General features: G+C 42.0%; 1 protein-coding gene across 1 annotated transcript; it reads right to left on the reverse strand.

Moving 5' to 3' along the window:
* Positions 1 to 9,736: 9,736 nt before the first annotated feature.
* Positions 9,737 to 16,931, reverse strand: LOC139535846 (probable protein BRICK1). The gene is made up of 3 exons (XM_071335686.1): positions 16,752 to 16,931; positions 10,485 to 10,567; positions 9,737 to 10,361 (listed from the first exon to the last, which is right to left on the reverse strand). Exons 1-3 carry the CDS (start codon positions 16,867 to 16,869, stop codon positions 10,335 to 10,337), a joined length of 228 nt encoding a protein of 75 aa, XP_071191787.1. The 5' UTR covers positions 16,870 to 16,931; the 3' UTR covers positions 9,737 to 10,334.
* Positions 16,932 to 26,346: the final 9,415 nt, after the last annotated feature.

Here is a 26,346-nt window from a genome sequence, read left to right on the forward strand (position 1 = left end):
TATACCCCAGTCTAGATGGTGGCAGTAATGCAACATAAATTGGATGCCAACCGCTGTTAAACCTCACAGAAGAAGAAGTAAATTATCGCATCTATTTTCTATGCCAACTTTCTAATGTCCACAAAAAAATCACTGCCCAAGATAATCGGCCTTTTTTGACAACTCTTTGTTCCTGAGAAACGTCCTTATAACATACAAAGTACAAAACCAAAACCAAAGTTTAACACTCTACCATAGGGCTATGAAATTAGCTAGCCGGATTTGCTAGATCGAGGTAAAATTTGTTATAAATTGGATTTTCGGTTTCTTGTCAATAGCTATTGATCCAAGCATGCCATGACTATGAAGATGGTATATTTGGAATCAGGGGTGGATGGAGAACAATCCACACATTTGTATTTATATATATTTTTTTAAGATTTTGGAATTCAAACTTCAATAGCTCTTACACAAAGCATGCCATGACTATAGCTAGGGTTCCATCCAATAGCAAAAAAAGAAACGTCCCTTTTTCAGGACCCTGTCTTTCAAAGATAATCCCAAATAACTTCACAGATCTTCATTGTAAAGGGTTAAAACACAATTTCCCATGCTTGTTCAATGAACCATAAACAATTAATGAGCATGCACCTGTGGAACGGTTGTTAAGACACTAACAGCTTACAGACGGTAGGCAAATAAGGTCACAGTTATGAAAACTTAGGACACTAAAGAGGCCTTTCTACTGACTCTGAAAAACACCAAAAGAAAGATACCCAGGGTCCCTGCTCATCTGCGTGAACGTGCCTTTGGCATGCTGCAAGGAGGCATGAGGACTACAGATGTGGCCAGGGCAATAAATTGCAATGTCCGTACTGTGAGACGCCTAAGACAGTGCTACAGGGAGACAGGACAGACAGCTGATCGTCCTCGCAGTGGCAGACCACGTGTAACAACACCTGCACAGGATCGGTCCGAACATCACACCTGCGGGGCAGGTACAGGATGGCAACAACAACTGCCCGAGTTACACCAGGAACGCACAATCCCTCCATCAGTGCTCAGACTGTTCGCAATAGGCTGAGAGAGGCTGGACTGAGGGCTTGAAGGCCTGTTGTAAGGCAGGTCCTCATCAGACATCACCGGCAACAACGTCGCTTATGGGCAGAAACCCACCGTCGCTGGACCAGACAGGACTGGCAAAAAGTGCTCTTCACTGACAAGTCACGGTTTTGTCTCACCACGGGTGATGGTCGGATTTGTGTTTATCGTCGAAGGAATGAGTGTTACACCGAGGCCTGTACTCTGGAGCGGGATCGATTTGGAGGTGGAGGGTCCGTCATGGTCTGGGGCGGTGTGTCACAGCACCATCGTACTGAGCTTGTTGTCATTGCAGGCAATCTCAACGCTGTGCGTTACAGGGAAGACATCCTCCTCCCTCATGTGGTACCCTTCCTGCAGGCTCATCCTGACATGACCCTCCAGCATGACAATGCCACCGTTCTGTGCGTGATTTCCTGCAAGACAGGAATGTCAGTGTTCTGCCATGGCTAGTGAAGAGCCCGGATCTCAATCCCATTGAGTACGTCTGGGACCTGTTGGATCGGAGGGTGAGGGCTAGGGTCAATCCCCCAAGAAATGTCCGGGAACTTGCAGGTGCCTTGGTGGAAGAGTGGGGTCACATCTAACAGCAAGAACTGGCAAATCTGGCACAGTCCATGAGGAGGAGATGCACTGCAGTACTTAATGCAGATGGTGACCACACCAGATACTGACTGTTACTTTTGATTTTGACCCCCACACATTTCCATTTCTGTTAGTCACATGTCTGTGGAACTTGTTCAGTTTATGTCTCAGTTGTTGAATCTTGTTATGTTCATACAAATATTTACACATGTTAAGTTTGCTGAAAATAAACGCAGTTGACAGTGAGAGGACGTTTCTTTTTTTGCTGAGTTTATATGGAGGGTGCTCTAGCAAACAAACAGCAGAGATCTGAGGACACCATCCAACCTGGAACTGAGTGAGTAGTGCTTTGTCTGATGCTATTTTGAAAGCGAAAAACAAAAATAAAAATAAAGTACATTACAATGATATATTTTACATTATGGCGAATGAATTCTGAGTTAGGGCTGCCAGGCTTGGAAAGACAGACCAGATACAACTTCAATTAGCACTGAGGTGTGAAGTAAAAAGCGTTGAGGCCTTTGGGCCCAACAAGTGGCAGGAGTCTTTGAAGCACCCTTTGAAGCCCCCTCCTTCAGTTCAAAGACCATCCATTGGCATTTTTTACAAGAAATCTGCCTCCAAAAATAAAAGCTTCTCCCAAGTGGGTGTGACACCTACTCCCGTTGCCTGCTGCACTGCTGCTTGGATTCCACCTGGTGATCTGTTCACCGTCTGCCCTGGCCTGTCTCCCACTGTCTGGTACAGGTAACCCCACCACACTTCCCCCCTCTCTCCCAAGCTTTCGCTCGCCTCCAGCACACACGCACTGTTGGGGCGAGTGACTCTGAACTTACAATGGCTAGCCCCAAGTCGTTATATATTTCAAAAAATTATTGTGCATTTTGCTATTTTGCTATTTGCCTCATGACTCCTGGATGCTTTGTTGACTATGAACTTTCTTGTTTACCCAACCGTGTGACAGACTGTTTGTTCCCACACTCGGGACACTGACTTTCTATTGGTTACACAGACTTTTGGCCTCCTGTCCTATTCTAACCACCTCTCGCCGGCTTTGTATTCATGTTACCTGATGAAATTGCTGTACAATATGATCTTGTTGCCATCTGATGCACATTCAGATGTCATAAATCAGCATTGCAGAGCTCTCCCTGTCTTATGGCGTGCCTTGATTGTATTACTGTTGATGATATCTGGAAATGTGCATGTACACCCTGGCCCATCTACTGTTGCTAGCCCCAATTCTGACTTGTGCTCTGATATCTGTTTCGCTGATTTCTGCTCTCGTAAAAGCCTGGATTTTCTGCACGTTAACACTAGAAGCGTATTACCTAAAATGGATCAATTGAAAGTGTGGGTTCACAGCTCCAATCCAGATGTGTTGGTTATTACTGAGACATGGCTAGGGAAGAGTGTTTTGAATACTGATGTTAACCTTTCTGGTTATAACCTTTTATGGCAAGACCGGTCTTCCAAAGGTGGGGGAGTGGCAATCTTTACCAAGGATCACCTTCAGTGCTCGGTTGTCTCCACCAAGTTTGTCCCCAAACAATTTGATTTGCTGGATTTAAGCATTAAACTTTCAAATAGCTCTTTGTTGACTGTTGCTGGGTGCTATCGTCCTTCATCAGCACCAGCCCAAACACTACCTGCCCTAAGTTCTCTCCTGGCCCCTTACACTAAGTCTGAATTTGTCCTGCAAGGTGACCCAAACATGCTTAAACCACCCGAACAAGTCCTTAAGCAATGAGACTCTCTAAATCTTTCTCAGATTATTACCAATCCCACAAGGTATGACTCCAAACACCCAGAAAAGGCTACTCTCTTTGACGTTATCCTCACAAATAATCCTGATAGGTATCAGTCTGGTGTTTTCTGTAATGACCTTATATTTTCTGTTTTAGAGCCTGTGTTCGTAATGGCTGCTCAGTGAAACGACCTGTCCTGATTTGTCAGACGCTTGCTAAAAAACTTTAATGAGCAAGCCTTCCTTCATGAACTGGCCTCTGTAAAATGGTATAGAATCAGCTTGATCCCCTCTGTCGAAGACGCTTGGACCTTCTTTTTTGATATTTTCTGTGACATTGTTAATAAACACGCCCCCATAAAGAATATGATAATTAAAAACAGGTTCAGCCCCTGGTTCGCCTGTGATCTTGCAGAGTTACTCCACCTCAAGAATTGTATTTGGCGAAAGGCTCGGCGCATGCATACTCAGGCTGACTGGCTCTCATTCAGGCAAATTAGAAATTAGTGCACTCAGGCTATCCGGAAGACCAAAGTTAGTAACTTTAAGGAGCAGTTCTTGCTCTCTGGGTCTAACCCCAAGAAGTTCTGTAAAACAGTTAAAGACCTGGAGAATAAACCCTCCTCCATGACCCTTAATGTTGATGATGCGGTTGTTACTGGCAAGAAGCACATGGCTGAGCTTTTTAATCACCACTTCATTAAGTTAGGATTCCTATTTGACTCAGCCATGCCTCCTTGCCCATCCAACATTTCGTCATCTCCCACCCCTTCTAATGCGACTATCCCCGATGCTTCTCCCTCTTTTTCCACTGCCCCGCTACAAAGTTTCTCCCTGCTGGCAGTCACTGAGTCCGAGGTGCTAAGGTTCCCATTGCTTGGAAGGCAGCCACGGTTCGTCCTTTATTTAAAGGAGGAGATCAAGCTGATCCTAACTGTTATAGGGCTATTTCTATTTTGCCCTGTTTATCAAAAGTGTTGGAAAAACTTGTCAATAATCAACTGACTGCCTTTCTTGATGTCTATAGTATTCTCTTGGGTATGCAATCTGGTTTCCGCTCAGGTTATGGATGTGTCACTACAAACTTAAATGTCCTCAATGATGTCACCATTGCCCTTGATTCTAAGCAATGTTGTGCTGCTATTTTTATTGACTTGGCCAAAGCTTTTTATACGGTAGACCATTCCATTCTTGTGGGCCGGCTAAGGAATATTGGTGTCTCTAAGGGGTCTTTGGCCTGGTTTGCTAACTACCTCTCTCAATGAGTGCAGTGCATAAAGTCAAAAAATCTGCTGTCTCAGCCAGTTCCTGTCACCAACGGAGTACCCCAAGGCTTCATCAAGCTCTTCTCAATTTACATCAACAACATAGCTCAGGCAGTAGGAAGCTCTCTCATCTATTTATATGCAGATGATACAGTCTTATACTCAGCTGGCCCCTCCCCAGATTTTGTGTTAAATGCTCTATAACAAAGCTTTCTTAGTGTTCAACAAGCTTTCTCTACCCTTAACCTTGTTCTGAACACCTTCAAAACAAAGGTCATGTGGTTTGGTAAGAATAATGCCCCTCTCCCCACAGGTGTTAATTACTACCTCTGAGGGTTTAGTGCTTGAGGTAGTCACCTCATACAAGTACTTGGGAGTGTGGCTAGACGGTACACTGTCCTTCTCTCAGCAAAATCAAAGCTGCAGGCTGAAGTTAAATCTAGACTTGGTTTCCTCTATCGTAATCGCTCCTCTTTCACTCCAGCTGCCAAACTAACCCTGATTCAGATGACCATCCTCCACATGCTAGATTCCGGAGACATAATTTATAGATCGGCATGTAAGGGTGCTCTCAAGCCGCTATATGTTCTTTACCATTCGGCCATCAGATTTGCCACCAATTCTCCTTATAGGACACATCACTGCACTCTATACTCCTCTGTAAACTGGTCATCTCTGTATACCCGTCGCAAGACCCACTGGTTGATGCTTATTTATAAAACCCTCTTAGGCCTCACTCCCCCCTCAATCTCAATCTCTTTGTTCTAAGACTCAATCATGGACACTCTTACTGACAGTTGTGGCTCCTTTGTGTGATGTATTATTGTCTCTACCTTCTTTCCCTTTGTGCTGTTATGTGTGCCCAATAATGTTTGTACCATGTTTTGTGCTACTACTATGTTGTGTTGCTACCATGTTGTTGTCATGTTGTGTTGCTACCATGCTGTGTTGTCATGTATTGCTGCCTTGCTATGTTCTTTTCTTAGGTCTCTTGTCATGATATGTGTTTTGTCCTATATTTATACTTTTTTTTAAATCCCCCGTCTCCGCAGGAGGCCTTTTGCCTTTTGTTAGGCCAACATTGTAAATAATAATTTGTTCTTAACTGACTTGCCTAGTTAAATAAACATTAAAGTGAAATAAAATTCCACTAAACTGACTTGATGCAGACAATCAGTGTGTGATGACATATGCACACAAAATGTACTTTTTTGCTTAAATATTCATGTACCAAATAAAAATCTGACGGTCAATGTGATTCCATCGCATTTTCAACTCTTGTCACACAAACTGTTGAGTTAAATAGAAAATGTGACTACTCTGGTCTTTGCACATGCACTCTTGCCAAAAGCTTGCAGATACAGTCCAGGTAGGCTGTGCAGGCTGTCTAGTCTACATGATGAGATTATTATGGATAAGAGCAACATTATTTTTTATTTGTGAAAACGGCAGTCAAGCATCGATTATCATGCCAACAAAATAAGACACTCGACATTTATTGGAAAGGAGCATAAAGATCACCTTGCACTTTCACCACGCTGTGAAGTTCATAATTTATTTAATCTGTAGCCTAATTAACTGCATGCTTTTACCGACGAGTTGTAGTGGGAGGAAGACCACACAACATGTCATGATGTAACTCCAAGTTTACTTCGATAAGATGGTTATTATATCTAAAGTAAACTCACCCCATTCTGTACAAATGTGTGCAACCGCGACATTCAAACGAGGCTGCAATGAAAACGAATGGGACTGTAGTGACTGTGTTGGCATCAAAATCCGGGGTGTGAACGACGTTTTGATTCAGCGTTGATTGACATGGTAATGTCTAACAGTATTGGAGAAAAGATGAAAAAACTGACCCCTCTGACACTGTATGTTACATCGTGACGTGTCACTACGTAACGTACAGCGCGCATTTGCAACTCATTTTGTGCCGTGCAGCCTCTTTCCACCAGGGGTAGCCCTTCTCTCGCAGATTAAAATCATGCTTAACCATATTCACTTGTAAGAAAACTTCATTATTCATGATTTTTGTCTAAATTAATATAAATTATTGCTAATATTAAACTAATATTTCCGGACTTGGGTGCCAATTGCAATGTGATTATCAATAACACAAACAATGAATCAATCAATAATGAATTGCTTCAAATTCGACACAAACCTTCAAACAGGTATGTGATGAGACATTACATAAACTCTTTATGTTGTAGTATTTACATTTTGAAGTTGATTAGTTGGACAAATCGAGTGAAAAAACCTGTTTCCTCACGCAACATATTTCCCCCTTTCACCATCACTTCGTAGCCTTCGCTCCCCACCAGCCATTTTTAATAAGGCCCGGCGAAGCTCCATCACTTATGTAAATCATGCAGAAACAGGCAGCGTGGAGGTCTCCTCTTTATAATTGAATACATTTATGAAGATTTTACACTATTGTGGAGAGATGAACTGCTTGGATTCTTTACATACGATAGAAATAAGCAGAACATTTTTATGTAATTAATTTAATTATTCTTTTGGCCAAATTTCATATACACAAATGTAAATTTACAAACAAAAAAACACATTTTCTTACCCTACAAAAATAAATTGAACTGCATTTTAAGACAGTTAAATACTCTACTAACAAAAAAGCTGTTAGAATTGTAAGTGTATGTATGTCCCTTAAGGTCCTTGTGTAATTGTAATGTGATATTGTACCCCTTAGCTCGATTGTCCATTGTATATAATCTATATATACATGTGTTCCCTTATGTACTTTCTGTATTGATTTGTTAAAAAATATATATTAAAAAAAAATCTTTGATTTTGTTGGAAAGGGAAGAAATTGTGCTTTACAGTGGTTTTCATATTACAGTTGACATGGAAGTATTACGTTTTTTTGGCGCTAAAATAAGGTAAATTATTCGGACCAAGGCGATGTACAAAAGTGAGTGAGTTTACGTTATATGCATAAAATCTTTTCCACCTACATTTTTTCCACATAATTCATTTTAATAATTTTCATGGACTTTACTCCCATAAAAAATTTGTATGGAAACCAACCTTTCAGGTTTATCCAAGTTGGATAAAAAAAATGTCAGGACAGGCCGGATAGCAACAGCAAATGTGTCAATAAACTTTCCAAATGTACAAAAACATGCTAGACAAGGTGGGATCTTTTTGTATGTGTAGAGTTAATTATGCGAGGAAATAGCGGTGGAAACGCTTTTATGTGCAAATATTGATATAATAACCATAATATCCAAGTCAATTTGGAGCCACGCGATATTATGTGGACCTCCCACTACGACTCGGGAAAGCATGCCATTTTTTAGGCTACAGATGAAATTCACAGGGTCGTGAAATTGCACGCCATTAGCTTGATACTCCTTTCCAATAAATATCGAGGGGCTTATTTCTGGTCACATGATGATCGATGCTTGGCTGAGCTTTTGCCTAGAGCGCCAACCTGGTTGCGAGCACATATGTCCAATACCAGAGTGGGCACATTCGCTATACAACGCAACATTTTATGACGAAACTATAAATCGAGTTGAAAATGTGCTGAAAACCCATTTAACTTGTATTTTTTATTCAGTACTTGGGAATGTAACAGCAAAAGTAATTTTTCATGTGCACAACATCATTATGCACAGCCTTTTATCCTCAACGAGTCAATTTGATGGAAATCTCTGGTGAGATTTAAATATATCAGGTGAAAATCTGTCGCCAATTGGATGGAAACCTAATTATTATTTCTTTCTACACAGAATATAATTAAAAATTATTGCCTGATGAATACCTTTCGGATGCATTTCAGCACAGGAGGCTGGTGAGGGGAGAACGGCTCACAATAATGGCCAGAATGGAGCTTGTGCTTGATGTATTTGATACCACTCCACAAAATCCGCTCTAGTCATTAGCACAATCCCGTTCTCCCTAATTAAGTTGCCACCAACCTCCTGTGCATTTCAGTCACTTCAAACCATGTTTCCTTCAGATTGAAATACTATCAACAGTACTATCAGGCTGATTTGTAATAGACTGTCACAGTCCCAATTAAAAAAGTAAACATTGGCCTTTGATTACATTAACATTTTTACATGGTGGGTTCACAACTTTTTTAAAATCAAAATGGGGTCACAGGCCAATAAAGTTTGGGAACCCCTGACTTACCAGTTAAAAAGTATTGCTAACGGCCTCGCTTCCGTAGCTTGCTTTATAACAGTAACAATTAAAATATCTTAGAATATTTCCCTCTGCTTCCTTCTTTAGTTTTGGGCCGGCATACAGCTACAGTCGTTAGCCATATTGTGATTCCCAATAAATGTTTTCTTTATGTAGATTCTAGAATATACACTGCTCAAAAAAATAAAGGGAACACTTAACTAACACAATGTAACTCCAAGTCAATCACACTTCTGTGAAATCAAACTGTCCACTTACGAAGCAACACTGATTGACAATAAATTTCACATACTGTTGTGTAAATGGAATAGACAAAAGGTGGAAATTATAGGCAATTAGCAAGACACCCCCAATAAAGGAGTGGTTCTGCAGGTGGTGACCACAGACCACTTCTCAGTTCCTATGCTTCCTGGCTGATGTTTTGGTCACTTTTGAATGCTGGCGGTGCTTTCACTCTAGTGGTAGCATGAGACGGAGTCTACAACCCACACAAGTGGCTCAAGTAGTGCAGCTCATCCAGGATGGCACATCAATGCGAGCTGTGGCAAGAAGGTTTGCTGTGTCTGTCAGCGTAGTGTCCAGAGCATGGAGGCGCTACCAGGACACAGGCCAGTACATCAGGAGACGTGGAGGAGGCCGTAGGAGGGCAACAACCCAGCAGCAGGACCGCTACCAGAACAGAACACAAATTTATGGCTGAGGGCAACAACCAGAGGCTATATTGGCAGATGTTATGTGTATGGACTAACTATGAGCGAATAGAGTTGGTCTTGATACTACACAGCCTATACTATATTCCAGTAACACCTTCAACCAGGCATCTATGAATGCTACCCTTGAGCCAAACACTCTTTCAAGCCACTATGTCAAAAACATGGACAACTTACTTTTAAACAGTTTATTACATTTCGTTTGAACAATGAGGGAAAACACAATTACAACAAGTGAAAGACAGATAAGTAGAATGACCACAGTTAAAGAGCTGACTATTCATTTTGGCACTCCCTCTTCCTGTGGCTCAAATTATCCTGGCTCAGCCAAAGAGGAAGGATATTTCTGCAATGCATATTCTTTAAAATCTCCATAGAGGTGGGTACACTCCTTCACATAATCACTTTTGAATTAACCTTATAAAATAAACTTTCCCCTATTAGGATGTTCTTAACTAGTTTTGATTTGCACAAATACATTATGTTAGCCCGTGATCAAATAAATACAATGCAGAGCTAGTGTGCAAAGTTTAAGATAGCATTAAAGAGTCAATCCATTGTAACATTGTGGGAGATGCTGTGGTATTATAGTCACCATCCAGCAGCCAAATACACACCGTGTGACGTGTCTTTTGTGGTCCCACAGACCAAATACAAAATTGTAAAAATACATAGCTAGTTTAAAAAAAAGGACAAACATGGAAATGGTCACAAATGTAGTTGTCAATCCTCAGCCAAACTGCAACACCCAGTCCAGCATACCATCTTGGTTTAGGTCAATGTCTCTCCTTTTGTGACCTAAACAGAAAAAGAGGGTTAGAGAACACATTATGATGACATCCAGTACTGTACAGGCAAAACAAACTGGAAACATTTAATGTAATTACAATATAGAATTGCCACTTTAATTCTGACACTTACCCTTGCTTCAATGTACTCAATTCTCCGCTCTAACGCTGTCAGCTTTTCGTTCAGGGTGGCCAAACGAGACCGGCAGGACATATCTAAAGCAAAGGAAATATATGTTCCACATATTTTCATTTCTGATCACATCAATGTTACTCATAAGAAAATATGGTTAATTGACTTTGAATAAAATTGCATCAATATCATACGGTATGAAGATAATGCACATGTTCATAATCTCCCAAAAGACAATGCACATGTTCATAATCTGTAGGCTAACTATTGCACTGTAGTTCAATAATGCAATCAATGTCTCAATTGACAGTATGCATGGGACAGGTAGGTACCAAAGTACATAGAGGCTAGCTACGCCCTGTCCCAGTATCTGTGCGTTAGAGATGTTGATGAGTATGTGTCTCCTCTCTAACGCCCAGGAAGCATTAAACTCCCATTAGACAGCTCTGCAAGTGTTATAATCAAGGGTGTAGTGCTGCCAGAGCACGGAGGAGCAGCGCTCCCTCAGCTTTTTCAATTTGAGAATACACAGAGCTGTTAGAACTATTTCTGGAAAATGTATTCTGATAAATGCTAAGTAAATTATATTTAATTACCACAAATTACACAACTTGATAAATTGACAAACCAAATGTATGTATAGCAAACTAGAGGTAGGTAAATGGTGGTTTCTTCCCTGTCTTCTCTCCGGCGGTGGCGACAATGATGAAGCTCTGTAGGCTACGTCTGTGCACTGCGGAGGCCCGACGGAGGCTTGATCACTTTAGCCATAAAAAAGGATCATAAAACTCCACGGAACCCCTCTTGCGCAGTGGAACCCAGAATGATATGTGACCATTTGGCTAGGGTGACACCATTCTGCCGAGGACACCCAAACCAGAGTGGCCACCACAAAGCCCAAGGAGCCTGACCCTCCCTGGAAGTTGCTGTAGCCCTGCTTGGGATATTTAGCCTATTGATTGAGACGCAGGGCCCGTTCTAGCTTGGTATGTCAGGGTGGGTTAATGTGAATTGGGCCATGTTGGAGATAATAATGCAATTAGGTTATAGTTTATTGAGATGCATGAATACAATACACCAAAGGCTTGATTTTTATGGCAGTTTTTTCTTCAAGTAGTAATGGTTTATGTTCACAAATTGGTCAATAGATTTGATGATTTAATGTATGCAAATAAATTATGAATTGATAGTTCCCCTCTGTATATTGTAAACGTGTTCAAGCTAATCAAATCAAAGTTTATTTATGATACAGAAGTGTAAACTGCACAATACAATGAAATGCCTACTTGCAATTAAAGCACTCTCCTCAAACAGTGCAATGCTACTTGTATTTACATTAGGCTATAGCCTACAAATAACTATACCACGTAGTCAAATCAAATTGTATTTGTCAGGTGCCGAATACAACAGGTGTAGGACCTTACAGTGAAATGCTTACTTACAAGCCCGTAACCAACAATTTCATTAAGAAAATACCTAATAAAAAGCTAAAAGTAAGAAGAATAACACAATTAAAGAGCAGCAGTAAATAACAATAGCAGATCTATATACATGGGGGTACCGGTACAGAGTCAATGCACGGGGGCACCGGTGTCGAGGTAATTGAGGTAATATGTACATGAAGGTAGAGTTATTAAAGTGACTATGTACAGATAATAACAGAGAGTAGCAGCATTGTAGAAGAGGGGAGGGGGGAGGGGCAATGCAAATAGTCTGGGTAGCCATTTGATTAGCTGTTCAGGAGTCTTATGGCTTGGGGGTAGAAGCTGTTTAGAAGCCTCTTGGACCTAGACTTGGCGCTCCGGTACCGCTTGCTGTGCGGTAGCAGAGAGAACAGTCTACGACTAGGGTGGCTGGAGACTTTGACAATTTTTAGGGCCTTCCTCTGACACCACCTGGTATAAATGCAAGTAAAACTAAATGCATGCTCTTCAACCGATCGCTGCCCACACCTGCCCGCCCGTCCAGCATCACTACTCTGGACGGTTCTGACTTAGAACATGTGGACAACTACAAATACCTAGGTGTCTGGTTAGACTGTAAACTCTCCTTCCAGACTCACATTAAGCATCTCCAATCCAAAATTAAATTTAGAATCGGCTTCCAATTTCGCAACAAAGCATCCTTCACTCATGCTGCCAAACATACCCTCGTAAAACTGACTATCCTATCGATCCTTGACTTTGGCGATGTCATTTATAAAATAGCCTCCAACACTACTCAGCAAATTGGATGTAGTCGATCACAGTGCCATCCGTTTTGTCACCAAGGCCCCATAATACTACCCACTTGATCACGTTGAAGGAGAGGTTGTTGTCCTTGCACCACAGGGTCAGGTCTCTGACCTCCTCCCTATAGGCGGTCTCATCGTTGTCGGTGATCAGGCCTACCACTGTTGAGTCATCAGCCAACGTAATGGTGGTGTTGGAGTTGTGCCTGGCAGTGCAGTCATGAGTAAACAGGGAGTACAGGAGGGGGCTGAGCACGCACCCCTGAGAGGCCCCCGTGTTGAGGATCAGCGTGGCGGATGTGTTGTTACCTACCCTTACCACCCATCAGCCCATCAGGAAGTCCAGCATCCAGTTGCAGAGGGAGGTGTTTAGTCCCAGGGTCCTTAGCTTAGTGATGAGCTTTTAGGGCACTATGGTGTTGAACGCTGAGTTGTAGTAAATTAATAGCATTCTCACATATGTGTTCCTTTTGTCCAGGTGGGAAAGGGCAGTGTGGAGTGCAATAGAGATCGCATCATCTGTGGATCTGTTGGGGCGGTATGCAAATTGGAGTGGGTCTAGGGTTTCTGGGATAATGTTGTTGATGTGAGCCATGACCAGCATTTCAAAGCACTTCATGGCTACAGACGTGAGTGCTACGGGTCAGTAGTCATTTAGGCAGGTTACCTTAGTGTTCATGGGCACAGGGACTATGGTGGTCTGCTTGAAACATGTTGATATTACAGACTCGGACAGGGAGAGGTTGAAAATGTTAGTAAAGACACTTGCCAGTTGGTCAGCACATGCTCGCAGTACACGTCCTGGTAATCTGTCTGGCCCTGCGGCCTTGTGAATGTTGACCTGTTTAAATTGCCTTACATCGGATGCGGAGAGCGTGATCACACAGTCGTCCAGAACAGCTGATGCTCTCAAGCATGTTTCAGTGTTACTTGCCTCGAAGTGAGCATAGAAGTAGTTTAGCTTGTCTGGTAGGCTTGTGTCACTGGGAAGCTCTCGGCTGTGCTTTCCTTTGTAGTCTGTAATAGTTTGCAAGCCCTGCCACATCCGATGAGCATCAGAGCCGGTGTAGTACGATTCGATCTTAGTCCTGTATTGATGCTTTGTTTGTTTGATTGTTCGTCGGAGGGCATATTCGTATAAGCTTCCGGATTAGAGTTCCGCTCCTTGAAAGCGGCAGCTCTACCCTTTAGCTCAGTGTGAATGTTGCCTGTAATCCATGGTGCCTGGTTGGGGTATGTACATACAGTCACCGTGGGGACGACGTCCTCGATGCACTTCTTGATAAAGCCAGTGACTGATGTGGTGTACTCCTCAATGCCATCGGAAGAATCCCGGAACATATTCCAGTCTGTGCTAGCAAAACAGTACTGTAGTTTAGCATCTGCTTCATCTGACCACTTTTTTATTGATCTAGTCACTGGTGCTTCCTGCTTTAATTTGTGCTTGTAAGCAGGAATCAGGAGGATAGAATTGTGATCAGATTTGCCAAATGGAGGGCGAGGGAGAGCTTTGTACGCATCTCTGTGTGTGAAGTAAAGGTGGTCTAGAATTGTTTTCCCTCTGGTTGCACATTTAGCATGCTGATAAAAATTAGGTAAAACTGATTTAAGTTTCCCTGCATTAAAGTCCCCGACCACTAGGAGCGCCGCCTCTGGATGAGTGTATGGCGGTATACAGCTCATTGAGTGCGGTTTTAGTGCCAGCATCGGTCTGTGGTGGCATGTAGACAGCTACGAAAAATACAGATAAACTCTCAGCAGATAGTGTGGTCTACAGCTTATCATGAGATACACTACCTCAGGCGAGCAAAACCTAGAGACTTCCTTAGATATCATGCACCAGCTGTTGTTTACGTATATGCATAGGCCCCGCGTCTTACCAGAGGCTGCTGTTCTGTCTTGCCGATAGAGTGTATAACCCGCCAGCTGTATGTTCTTAATGTCGTCGTTCAGCCACGACTCAGTGAAACATAAGATATTACCATTTTTAATGTCGCGTTGGTAGGATATACCTGCTTTCAGTTCGTCCCATTTATTTTCCAGCGACTGAACATTAGCTAGCAGGACGGAAGGCAAAGGCAGATAAGCCACTCGTCGCCTGATCATTTTCCACAAAATCTCTGTTTCCTTCTCCAGTGAATGACGAGGATCTGGGCCTGGTCGGGTGTCTGTGTATATCCCTCCCGTCCGACTCGTTGTTGAAAAACTCTTTGTCTAATCTGAGGTGACTAATGGTAGTTCTGATGTTCAGAAGCTCTTTTCGGTCATAAGAGACGGTAGCAGCAACATTATGTACAAAACAAGTTAGGAACAACTAAAAAAAATAATAAAAAATAGCATGGTTGGTTAAGAGCCGATAAGGCGGCAACCAACTCCTCCGGCGCCAACTTCCAAAAATAAGTCGTAAGCCTATCAGGCTATAATGCAACAACAACAAAATAATCATGAACTGGCCGAATGGCAGAGCTATGATTCAGCTATCCTTCAGCACCACAAGTTGGTTCAACTTCTCTAACATCATTGCTCGATCCTGGCACTGTCCTTTCAGAACCACAAAGGGCGATCCAATAGTTTAAAATAACACTCAAGATATGTTGCCTATGCCTAATAGTCCTACTCATCACTTATTATTACAAATAAAATAGTATTACTTCTCACAATTGTGTTAGATAAAAGCTGAAGCAGTGTCTCGCAAGATTACATAATGATTATTTCATATTTAACATAACCGAATATAACAGCATAGTGTGCAATAGCGTTACTCCAATAACATTACTCCCAAAAAAATAACACATTTCTAGTGAGATTTTATGATTTTTATTTAACTGGGCAAGTCCATTAAGAACAAATTGTTATTTACAACGACGGCCTACCCCGGACAACGCTGGGCCAATTGTGCACCCAATCACGGGTGGTTTTGCCTGGATTCGAACCAGGGACTGTAGTGACGCCTATTGCACTGAGATGCAGTGTCTTAGACCACTGCGCCACTTGGGAGCCCTAATGGTCTGATGAAGCTGAATAGTCACATTTTCTCATATGCCAGAACACAACAGAGCACCCCAAGCAGGATATATGATTTGATTGAAACAAAATACAAGAAAAGCTAATAGTTAACACCAACTGTGCTAATTTGCTCACAAAACAGTAATTCCTGGAGAGCTACCATCCTGCAGGTTTTCATTCCAACCCTAATCTAGCTCACATGATTCTAATAATTAGCTGGTTTATAAAATGCATCAGGTTAGTTACAACTGGGGATGGAGTAAAAACCTACTGGAGGGTAGATCTCCAGGAACAGGGTTGAAGAGCCCTGTTCTATAATGATAGGTTTACTCAATACATTACATCTGTCGGTGCAAACTATTATGCACCGCCAATGTCAAGAGCTGTTGTAGTCTTCCGAGCTGTGCGGCTGCATGTACATGTACGTTTGAAAGTACATACCGGCCTTAACGGGAGTAAATGGAGATAATCGCTAAGTGATACTCATTTGGTGAGTAAGGAAAGTATTTTGACGTTACCGCTTGCGGAGCTACCTGGGCGTAGACGAGACACGTCATATACTCATCGTCGACATCGCACAGATACACCCCTCCTTAATAATGCAAGTTCACACTCGTTGCAAGCTGGTGCTAGCTATCCATTTTAGAATACACAGATACAAAATCAGTGTTGGCTCACTTCATCTTATGTTAAGTTTCCACTACAACATGTATTTAAAAATAAACATACGTGTATCGAGTCTAGTCAAATCTCATCGCAATTAGCTAGCAAGCGCAGTGAACCTGTTTCATCGATTGCTCGATAAATTAAACGTTGTAGCCATAACATTGCAAGTATAATTCTTAACCCGTGTTATACATAATAGTAAGAGAGTCGTACTGCAGGTATATTATATTATTGCTGTCTTGGATGGAAACCAACTAACGTACTACGTTAGCCAAGAAGACCAGCAGGGCTGGAAGTAGGTTAGGCCTTCACATTGACAGCCTTTTTGTTGCTGTTGCCAAGTCATCTAGCTACTGAGTACTTACCGAAGGAATTTAGAAAATCTGCTATTTTCTTGATACTGCTCGTGATAACCTCAATATATTCTCGATTTGCCCAGTCTTGGTGGATCTCCCTCTGCACAGGATCTTCTTGACCGGCCATTTTCTCTGTTTTGAGGAAGCTGTGTTAGCGCTAGCTACCAGCAGGTAGCGACAGTTCCCTGGAAAGTGAACTACTTATTTGGTGGGATTTATCGGCATCCAACTTTATGGTGCATTACCGCTACCTACTGTATTGGAGGTTGGGCCAGAGACGGGGAGAAACTAAATCCTACCTGGCTGCCCCGTTTCTCTTAAAATATAACAAACTATTTGAGAATGTATCTAATGACGTTCTACTCAATATACTCTTTAAACGAATATCATGTATCCCCTTCATATTAGATCTATGCCTCTATTTCCCTATTACTGCCCACACTATCAATACATGCTCCACTGTCTGTTTCCTGGTAATAATAACACTTTCCTATTGGATGCTTACTTATCACATTTAAAGTATTATTTAACCGTTTGTGTCCCACCCTTAATCTTGTAAAAATAGCCTCCTCTCTTCTGTCCCTTCCTGCAATCCTTCCTGTCTTTCCTCTGTACTTGAAATAAATGCCTGCCCTTAGTATCTCTATTCTGCTGCTCCTTCCATCTCTGCACCATGACTGTCCATATCAGACTTTTTGCCTCTGCCTTGCTAATTGAAGCTACAACATCAACATCCCCACTACTAAGTGCTTGTTTAGCCAGTACATCAACTGCCTCATTCCCCTCCACCCCCACATGGGCTAGGACCCAAGTAAATCCTATCTGTATACCCATCTGTCTAATCCTGCCATGGATTTGTAGTACATCATAAAGCAGGTATTGTCTGCTATTTGAGCTAAAGTACTGCAGAATCATCAACAATGCACATGAATCAGAGCAAATAACTACTCTGTCTGGCTTGACTCCCCCAACCACTGCAAGGCCAATAGTATGGCCATCAGCTCTGCCGTATATATAGGTAATGTTTCCTGACCACCATCCCACATTCCTGCACTACAAATGTTGATCCAGTATGTCCTGTAATTGGATCTTTTGAAACATCTTTGTAAATGGCCACAACATCCTGATACAGTATCCAGACGTCTATTAAACAAATCAGATGGATCAACTCCATATCTTTCCCGTAATCTCTCCAACACTTCTAGATAAAATACTGGAGGCGCGAGTAGCCATGGTGGGTTTACAGGAATAGCTACTGTTGGACTAAACTCCCTTCCATAAAGTTCCATCTCCTTCGCCTGGATATTATACACCCTCCCGAAGCTTGTGTTCTGTCCTCGCTCATGTTCCCAGCATGCCTGTAAAATCCCTTTCACAGGATGAGACACCCCATGTCTTGGGCTCCTGAGTGGTGCAGCGGTCTAAGGCACTGCATCTCTAGTGCAAGAGGTGTCATTACAGTCCCTGGTTCAAATCCAGGCTGTATCACAACTGCCCGTTATTGGGAGTCCCATAGGGACAATTGGCCCAGGGTAGGCTGTCATTATAAATAAGAATCTTTTCTTAACTGACTTAGTTAAATGATTCATTGCCAACTGCTGTCTCCTAATCCCTAATCTGCAGTGGCATATCCCTTATTTCTACCTGTAGTGTAGACACTGGGGAGGTCCGAAACGCCACACTACATATTCTGAGTCCTTGCCCCTGTATGACACCTAACCTTTCCAATGAGTTCCGGGCTGCCGAACCATACTCTATACTACCATAGTCTATTACAGATCGGATCAATACAACATACATGGTCCTTAATAGGTAACGCCCATCAGACAGTGCATCACATTTAGCACCTTCTTACACTTTCACATCACTCTGTGTGTTCTGCCCAGGTCAGCCTAGTGTCAAAGTACACCCGAAGGAACTTGAAGGCCCCCACCCTCTCCAAGTTTCTCCCATATAACCTCAAGCATACCTTGAGGTATGCTTCCTCCTGGTAAAGAACACTGTCTGAGTTTTCGCTACAGAGAACCTGAATCCCCACATTAATGCCCACTGCTCTACCTCATCAATTGCTTCCTGTACCTTCCTGACTATGTATGGCACATTTCTTCCCCTCTTTCATAAGACCCCATCTTCTGAAAATAACAACCTCCTAACATCTGTGCATACCTAACTGTAAACATCATTGATCATGATTGACAACAACAAAGGACTAATCGCGCTCCCCTGCGGTGTAGCTTTATCCACCAGGTAGCTGCCTGATAGAGACTTCCCCAATCTCACCTGGACAGACCTTCCAAACAGGAAATCCTTTATCCAGTTGTACGTTCTTCCTGCTACTGCCATAATATCAAGCTTGGTTAGCAACCCCTCCTTCCACATCATATCATATGCCTTCTCCACATCAAAAAAGACAGCTACAACAGTCTCCTTATTCACTGAGCCTTCCTGACCTCTGCTTCTAATCAGAGCACTGGGTCCATAGTTCCCCTCCCCTTCCTGAACCCACTCTGATGTGGCGATACTAGCCCCCACCTCTCCAGGAAGTAAGTTAGCTTTTCCGTAATCATACTTTCCATAACCTTACATACATGTAATGTTAAAGCTATTGGCCGATAGCTTGTTTGCCTCATTGGGTCCTTCCCTGGCTTCCGGATTGGTACCACTCCTGCCTCCTTCCAGCTGCCTGGTAGTTTCCCCTTCTCCCACACTCTGTTGTACAACACCAATACCTTATCCTGTGCCTCATCATTAAGATGGGCCAACATAACATAGCACACATCTTTCCCAGGCGAAGTTAACCCAGCCTTACCTATTGCCCTTTTCATCTGTGCCTTGGTAAATGGTGCATTCAACGCATCATTTAAATCACTTAAATCAAATTGTATTAGTCACATGCGCCGAATACAGTGAAATGCTAACTTACGAGCCTCTAACGAACAGTGCAGTATCCAAAAATATGGATAAAATAAGAGATAAAAGTAATTAAAGAGCAGCAGCAACAAAAATAACAATATATACAAGGGGGGTGCCGGTACAAAGTCGATGTGCGGGGTCACCGGCCAGTTGAGGTAGTATGTATATGTAGGTAGAGTCATCAAAGTGACCATGCATAGATGACAACAGAGAGTGGCAGTGGTGAGGGGAGGGGGGGGGGGGGGGCAATGCAAATAGTCTGGGTATCCATTTGACTAGATGTTCAGGAGTCTTATGGCTTGGGGGTAGAAGCTGTTTAGAAGCCTCTTGGACCTAGACTTGGCGCTCTGGTACTGCTTGCCGTGCGGTAGCAGAGAGAACAGTCTATGACTAGGATGGCTGGAGTCTTTGACAATTTTTAGGGCCTTCCTCTGACACCACCTAGTACAGAGGTCCTGGATGGCAGGAAGCTTGGCCCCAGTGATGTACTGATGTGTATGTAACTATTCCTAAACCATGTGAAGGGATGGCGTTAATGGGGAACCAGTTAGTTATCTCATACAATGTCTGTACAGAGTCTTCCATGTATAACTGGCGCTCTCATGCATGTTTCATTGTTATTTGCCTCGTAGCGAGTATAGAAGTAGTTTAGCTCGTCTGGTAGGCTCTTGTCACTGGGCAGCTTTCGGCTGTGCTTCCCTTTGTAGTCTGTAATGGTTTGCGAGCCCTGACACATCCGACGACCCCCCCCCCCCCCTCCCCCCCAAGCCATCAACCTTATCGGACTTAGCTCCCCCTTCCAACCGAAAACTTCAAAATCACCCCCATGCAGCCAGAGCGACTTATCATGTCCTTCCTCGGCACTCTCTACCTCCAAACTGCCACTCGTGTTGGAAACTGTTGCTCTCCTCAAACTTCCTTTTCTTCTTCATCTCTGCCTCTATAGATCTCTCGCTCCCCTTCAAACCCCTACTCCCTTTGTCTTCCGCTTTCTTTTTCTGTTTCCTACTTCCCCCTTTATTTGTACCGCTATGCTCCATACTTGCTTCACTTTCTTCTGCATCACTATCGCCTACCATCTCTGACCCAGTGACAACACAGCTGTGCCGAACCATCACCACACCAAGTAAAGTTTGATTGTTTGCTTATTCCCTTTCAATCCGAAAGACAGATACGTAGCAAAAGCGCAAGCACTAAGCAGCACACCAAGCTCGACCTATCCTGCCATCATCCAAGCGGTCCTAACAGTTTTAGTTAGCTACAGTTATCCACAATGAATACTGGTTAACTTGCTAGCTGAGCAATTTTCCGCCATCAACTCCTTGAACGCCTCGATCACACAGGCAAAGTTATTGTGCAAAAATTGTAAGCAGCATCATCTGGATATGTGTGCAACAAAAGTTCAACATTCACCTGCTACCATTTCTGTCAAGTCATCTATGCGTACAATTTGATGCATATGTTCGATAAATCCAACATATACACCACAAAGAACATACTACAACTGCTTTTGCAACGCAAGGCAAATGCAGCTCTCCATTGGAAATGAATGTACTTCTGGTATACAAAAATGCAATGACGCTGTCGGTGTGATTGAGGCTGAACAGTGAACCATGGAACCAAAGATGTTTATAACTAACCCTTCCCAAGATAGACCACATACTTTTTTTCTCTCCAATGGAAGCAAATTAGTCATAGTGGGCAGAACAAGCAAGGAGGGGGGCAGAGCCAAGTACGAGCTAACATGTATTTATATTTCCGTTAGTGTACGCTTACCTGGAAGTGTGTCTTTGCAATAACTCAATTCACCCTTGCACTTCTAAACAATAAAAACATTTAAAACTTTGGCAAAGGGTAAAGTCTACAAAATGTAGTCCACTCTATTCGTAACAGATTTTAGTTTTGAGAAGATTAAACTGTATCGAGATCAAATGTTTCATCAATGAGACAATTTGCTAAAATCCATCTTGCTCGACTCCAAGTATGGGTAAATGCATACTTGGATTGTGTCTGAAAGTGGGCGTTGCAAAAGAAGTGGGTGGATCAGCAGCAATGGGTGTAACATCAGCTCTCCATTATTGGTAAGACCGGCCATAGCCAGGTGCACCATGGGTCAGCTTAATATTTACATAGCAGGTTAGGATAATTAACTTACCAGGTTAAGATAAATAACGTGGCATGTTAGGATAATTAATGTGGCAGGTTAGGAGAATGAGGTTAAGGTTAGGAAAAGGGTTAGGGTAAAAGCAAATTTATGCTTCATCCGAAAATGTGGTCGTATGGTGTGAATCAATTGCGGCATGCAGAGGCCAAATTGAGCTCCGTACCACATCGCTGTAAGCCTCTCAATTTTGTAACAATGCGGAGAGCTCCGAATAGCTCTGTATTTACATAATTGGTTGATGGTAGGTGAGGGCGGGAGGTCCTGTATGAACACAAACTCACTTCCTGCACCGAATACAACTAGTGTAGACTTTACCATAAAATGCTTGCTTACGAGGCATAGTTCTTGACTTTATTTCTCTTGTGAATGATTTGATTTCTCTCTAGAGGCTCACCAAAAAAAACAGAACTAAATGGAATTGAACCAACGTCGATCAATTAGTTGTTTAATAGCCGTTTGTCACGACTTCCGCCGAAGTTGGCTCCCCTGCCTGTTCGGGCGGTGCTTGGTGGTCGTCGTCACTGTCCTACTAGCCGCCACCGATCCCTTTTTTGTTTGTCTGTTTGTTTTGTCTAATTAGTTTCACCTGTGTTTCTGTTGTTTGGTTTAATGAGCTTCCCTATTTTTAGTAGTTGGAACCGCCCTTGTTTTGTGAGGGATTGTCTTTATGTTACGTGTGTGCGTTTTAGGTAGAGGTGGATTTATTTTTTCTATTTTACTTGGCACCCTGTGTTTTTGGGTTGTCACGTTGCTGTCTGCGCCCTGTATGTTTGGGCTTATCATTCTTGTGTGCATAAGTAAAAAGCACTTTTCCCCAGTGGAAGTCTCTGCGTCTGATTCCTTCACCCACCTAGTCCCGCGTGACACCGTTAAAAAATAACATTTGGTTAATCACTCAGAACTAATGCAACAGATTGAACAGTCAATTTTTATTCAGTACCGGTACATGAAAACTTAAAGCTGAAATATGTAACTTTTTGGGTGACCCAACCAAATCCACATAGAAATGTGTGTAGATCGGTCACTCGTTGAAAGCAAGTCTAAGAAGCAATGGATTTTTTTCTATGTTCGCCATTTCTATGCTTTTGTTTTTGCATATTTTACTTTCAGTTTTGTACACCAGCTTCAAACAGCTGAAATTACAGCTGAAATTGTCTTAGCTGGTACAATTATTCTCTGCACTCTACTTGGTTGTTTTGTCACAAACTGAAATTAGGTGAACCATTAGAATTTTAGCAAAAAAGTGCACTCTTTCATCACACACTGATTTTTATCTACAACAATTCAGTTTGGTGGAGAAACACCACTGGTGGGAAAATGTGCATATTTTTTTACATTCAGATTTTTGAATATTCGCATGAATATCTGTCGCCAATTGGATGCAAACTATGGAGTGATTTCAGTGCAAACAGAAATTGTATTTGAATTCCAAAATTTTGCGTTTGTATGAATTTTGATTTGATTTATTAGGATCCCCATTATCGACAGCTAGTCTTACTGGGGTCTGACACATACTGTACCAAAAAATAAATTACAGACAAAAGACCTCACAGTTTACATACATATAAAAACATTAACATGTAGTGTTACACATGCATGTTACACAAACAGTACCAGTCAAAAGCTTGGACACTTACTCATTCAAGGGTTTTTCTTTATTTGTACTATTATTCTACATTGTAGAATAATAGTGAAGACATCAAAACTATGAAATAACACATACAGAATCATGTAGTAAACAAATAAGTGTTAAACAAATCAAAATATATTTTATATTTGAGATTCTTCATAGTAGCCACCCATTGCCTTGATGACAGCTTTGCACACTCTTGGCAATCTCTCAATCAGCTTCATGAGGTAGTCACCAGGAATGCATTTCAATTGCCAGGTGTGCCTTGTTAAAAGTTCATTTGTGAAATTTCTTTCATTCTTAATACATTTGAGCCAATCAGTTGTGTTGTGACAAGGTAGGGGTGGTATACAGAAGATAGCCCTATTTGGTAAAAGACCAAGTCCATATTATGGCAAGAACAGCTCATATAAGCAAAGAGAAACGACAGTCCATCATTACTTTAAGACATGAAGGTCAGTCAATAAGGAACATTTCAAGAACTTTGAAGTTTCTTCAAGTGCAGTCGCAAAAACCATGAGGCGCTAGGATGAAACTGGCTCTTATGAGGACAGCCACAGGAAGACCCAGAGTTACCTCTACTTCAGAGGATAAGTTAAGAGTTAACTGCACCTCAGATTGCAGCTAAATAAAATACTTCACAGAGTACAAGTAACAGATACATCTAACATCAACTGTTCAGAGGAGACTGCGTGAATCAGGCCTTCATGCTTGAATTGCTGCAATGAAACCACTACTAAAGGACACCAATAATAAGAAGAGACTTGCTTGGGCCAAGAAATACAAGCAATGGACATTAGACCGGTAGAAATCTGTCCTTTGGTCTGATGTGTCCAAATTTGAGATTTTTGGTTCCAACCGCTGTGTCTTTGTGAGACACAGAGTATGTGAACGGAAGATCTCCGCATGTGTGGTTCCCACTGTGATGCATGGAGGAGGAGGTGTGATGGTGTTTTGCTGGTGACACTGTCAGTGATTTATTTAGAATTGAGGCACACTTAACCAGCATGGCTACCACAGCATTCCGCAGCGATACACCATCCCACCTGATTTGCACCTAGTGGGACAATCATTTGTTTTTCAACAGGACAATGACCCAAAGCACACCTCCAGGCTGTGTAAGGGGTATTTGAGCAAGGAGAGTGATGAAGTGCTGAATTAGATGACCTGGCCTCTACAAATCACAATCACCTGGAGTGAAGGAAAAGCATACAACAAGTGCTCAGCATATGTGGGAATTCCTTCAAGACTGTTGGAAAAGTATTCCTCATGAAGCTGGTTGAGGAATGCCATGAGTGTGCAAAGCTGTCAAGGCAAAGGGTGGCTACTTTGAAGAATCTAAAATATATTTTGATTTGTTTAACTTTTTTGAGGTACTACATGACTCCATATGTGTTATTTCATAATTTTGATGTCTTCACTATTATTCTACATTGTGGAAAATAGTAAAAATAAAGACAAACCCTTGAATGAGTAGGTGTGTCCAAACTTTGACTGGTACTGTTCATGTCAGTACATACACACAAGCAGGTATTTTATTTTATTAGGTGTTTAGGTGTTGCTTAATTAAAAAAAATAAAAACAGGTTTGCTGTTCGCTAGCGCTATATAAATATGCAAGGGAGTTCCATGCACTCATGTCTCTGTATAATATTGTACATTTCCTTGAATTTGTTCTGGACCTGGGGACTGTGAAAAGACCCCTAGTGGCATGTCTGGTTGGGTAAGTGTGTGTGTCAATGCTGTGTGTAAATTGACTATGTAAACCATTTAGAATCTCCATATGAATGTTTCTTATAAAAACAAGAAGTGACAAGGTCAGTCTTTCCTCAACTCTAACCCAAGAGAGACTGGCATGCATAGTATTAATATTAGCCCTCTGATTACAATGAAGAGCAAGACGTGTGGCACAATTAGGATATGGAATTTTTATTTGAGATTTTTGAATTTGTCATGCACAAATTGAATCATTCATTTCATAAATTCAACTTGTATTTCATGATTAGAAACTGAATGGATATTGCATTCAGTTTTAAAATTCAATATAAATTGAATGTTTAAGTTCAATATATATTTATTTTCAGTATGGTAGATATTGCATTCATTGTATGCGTATCAAGTTTACAAACTATCATTTTAAGTTTGTCAAACTTCTCAGATGCATTCTGATTCAGTTCTCTAAATTCAGATTCAAAACAGAGACACATCCTGGTACTTTGCCGGCCAGTGAAGGTAGAAGAGAACAAATGCTCACTGTGGTAAACAGAAACTTCTGCCGATTACTGAAGCCAATGTGGCATGTTGAATTTATTTTCTTCCTATGAGTTATAGCTAGACAGTACACTGTCCTTCTCTCAGCAAAATCAAATCTGCAGGCTGAAGTTAAATCTAGACTTTGTTTCCTCTATCGTAATCACTCCTCATTCACCCCAGCTGCCAAACTAACCCTGATTGAGATGACCATCCTTCCCATGCTAGATGACGGAGACATAATTTATAGATCGGCATGTAAGGGCGGCTAGATGTTCTTCACCATTCGGCCTTCAGATTTGCCACCAATGCTCCTTATTGGACACAACACCACTCTATACTCCTCTGTAAACTGGTGATCTCTGTATACCTGTCGCAAGACCCACTGGTTGATGCTTATTTATTAAACATTTAGGGGGGAGTGAGGCCTATCTGAGATACCTACTGCAGCCCTACAACACCTGTTCTGCCAGCCACATTTTGTTAAAGGTCTCCAAAATACACAACCCCCTGGGTCGCTCGTCTTTTCAGTGCGCTGCAGCTAGCGACTGGAACGTGCTGCAAAAAACACTCAAACTGGACAGTTTTATCTCAATCTCTTCATTCGAAGACTCAATCATGGATACTCTTACCGACAGTTGTGGCTGC

This window comes from Salvelinus alpinus, chromosome 12, assembly GCF_045679555.1.
Source record: "Salvelinus alpinus chromosome 12, SLU_Salpinus.1, whole genome shotgun sequence".
In the NCBI taxonomy this organism is placed as follows: Eukaryota; Metazoa; Chordata; class Actinopteri; order Salmoniformes; family Salmonidae; genus Salvelinus; species Salvelinus alpinus.

Excerpts from the sequence above, each read along its gene's own strand:
- LOC139535846 (XM_071335686.1), bottom strand. The coding sequence starts at position 16,869 with ATGGCCGGTCAAGAAGATCCTGTGCAGAGGGAGATCCACCAAGACTGG. Across the intron at positions 10,568-16,751 it reads AGATTTTCTAAATTCCTTCG|ATATGTCCTGCCGGTCTCGT; the intron begins GTAAGTACTCAG and ends CCTTTGCTTTAG. Across the intron at positions 10,362-10,484 it reads TTGAGTACATTGAAGCAAGG|GTCACAAAAGGAGAGACATT; the intron begins GTAAGTGTCAGA and ends TTTTCTGTTTAG.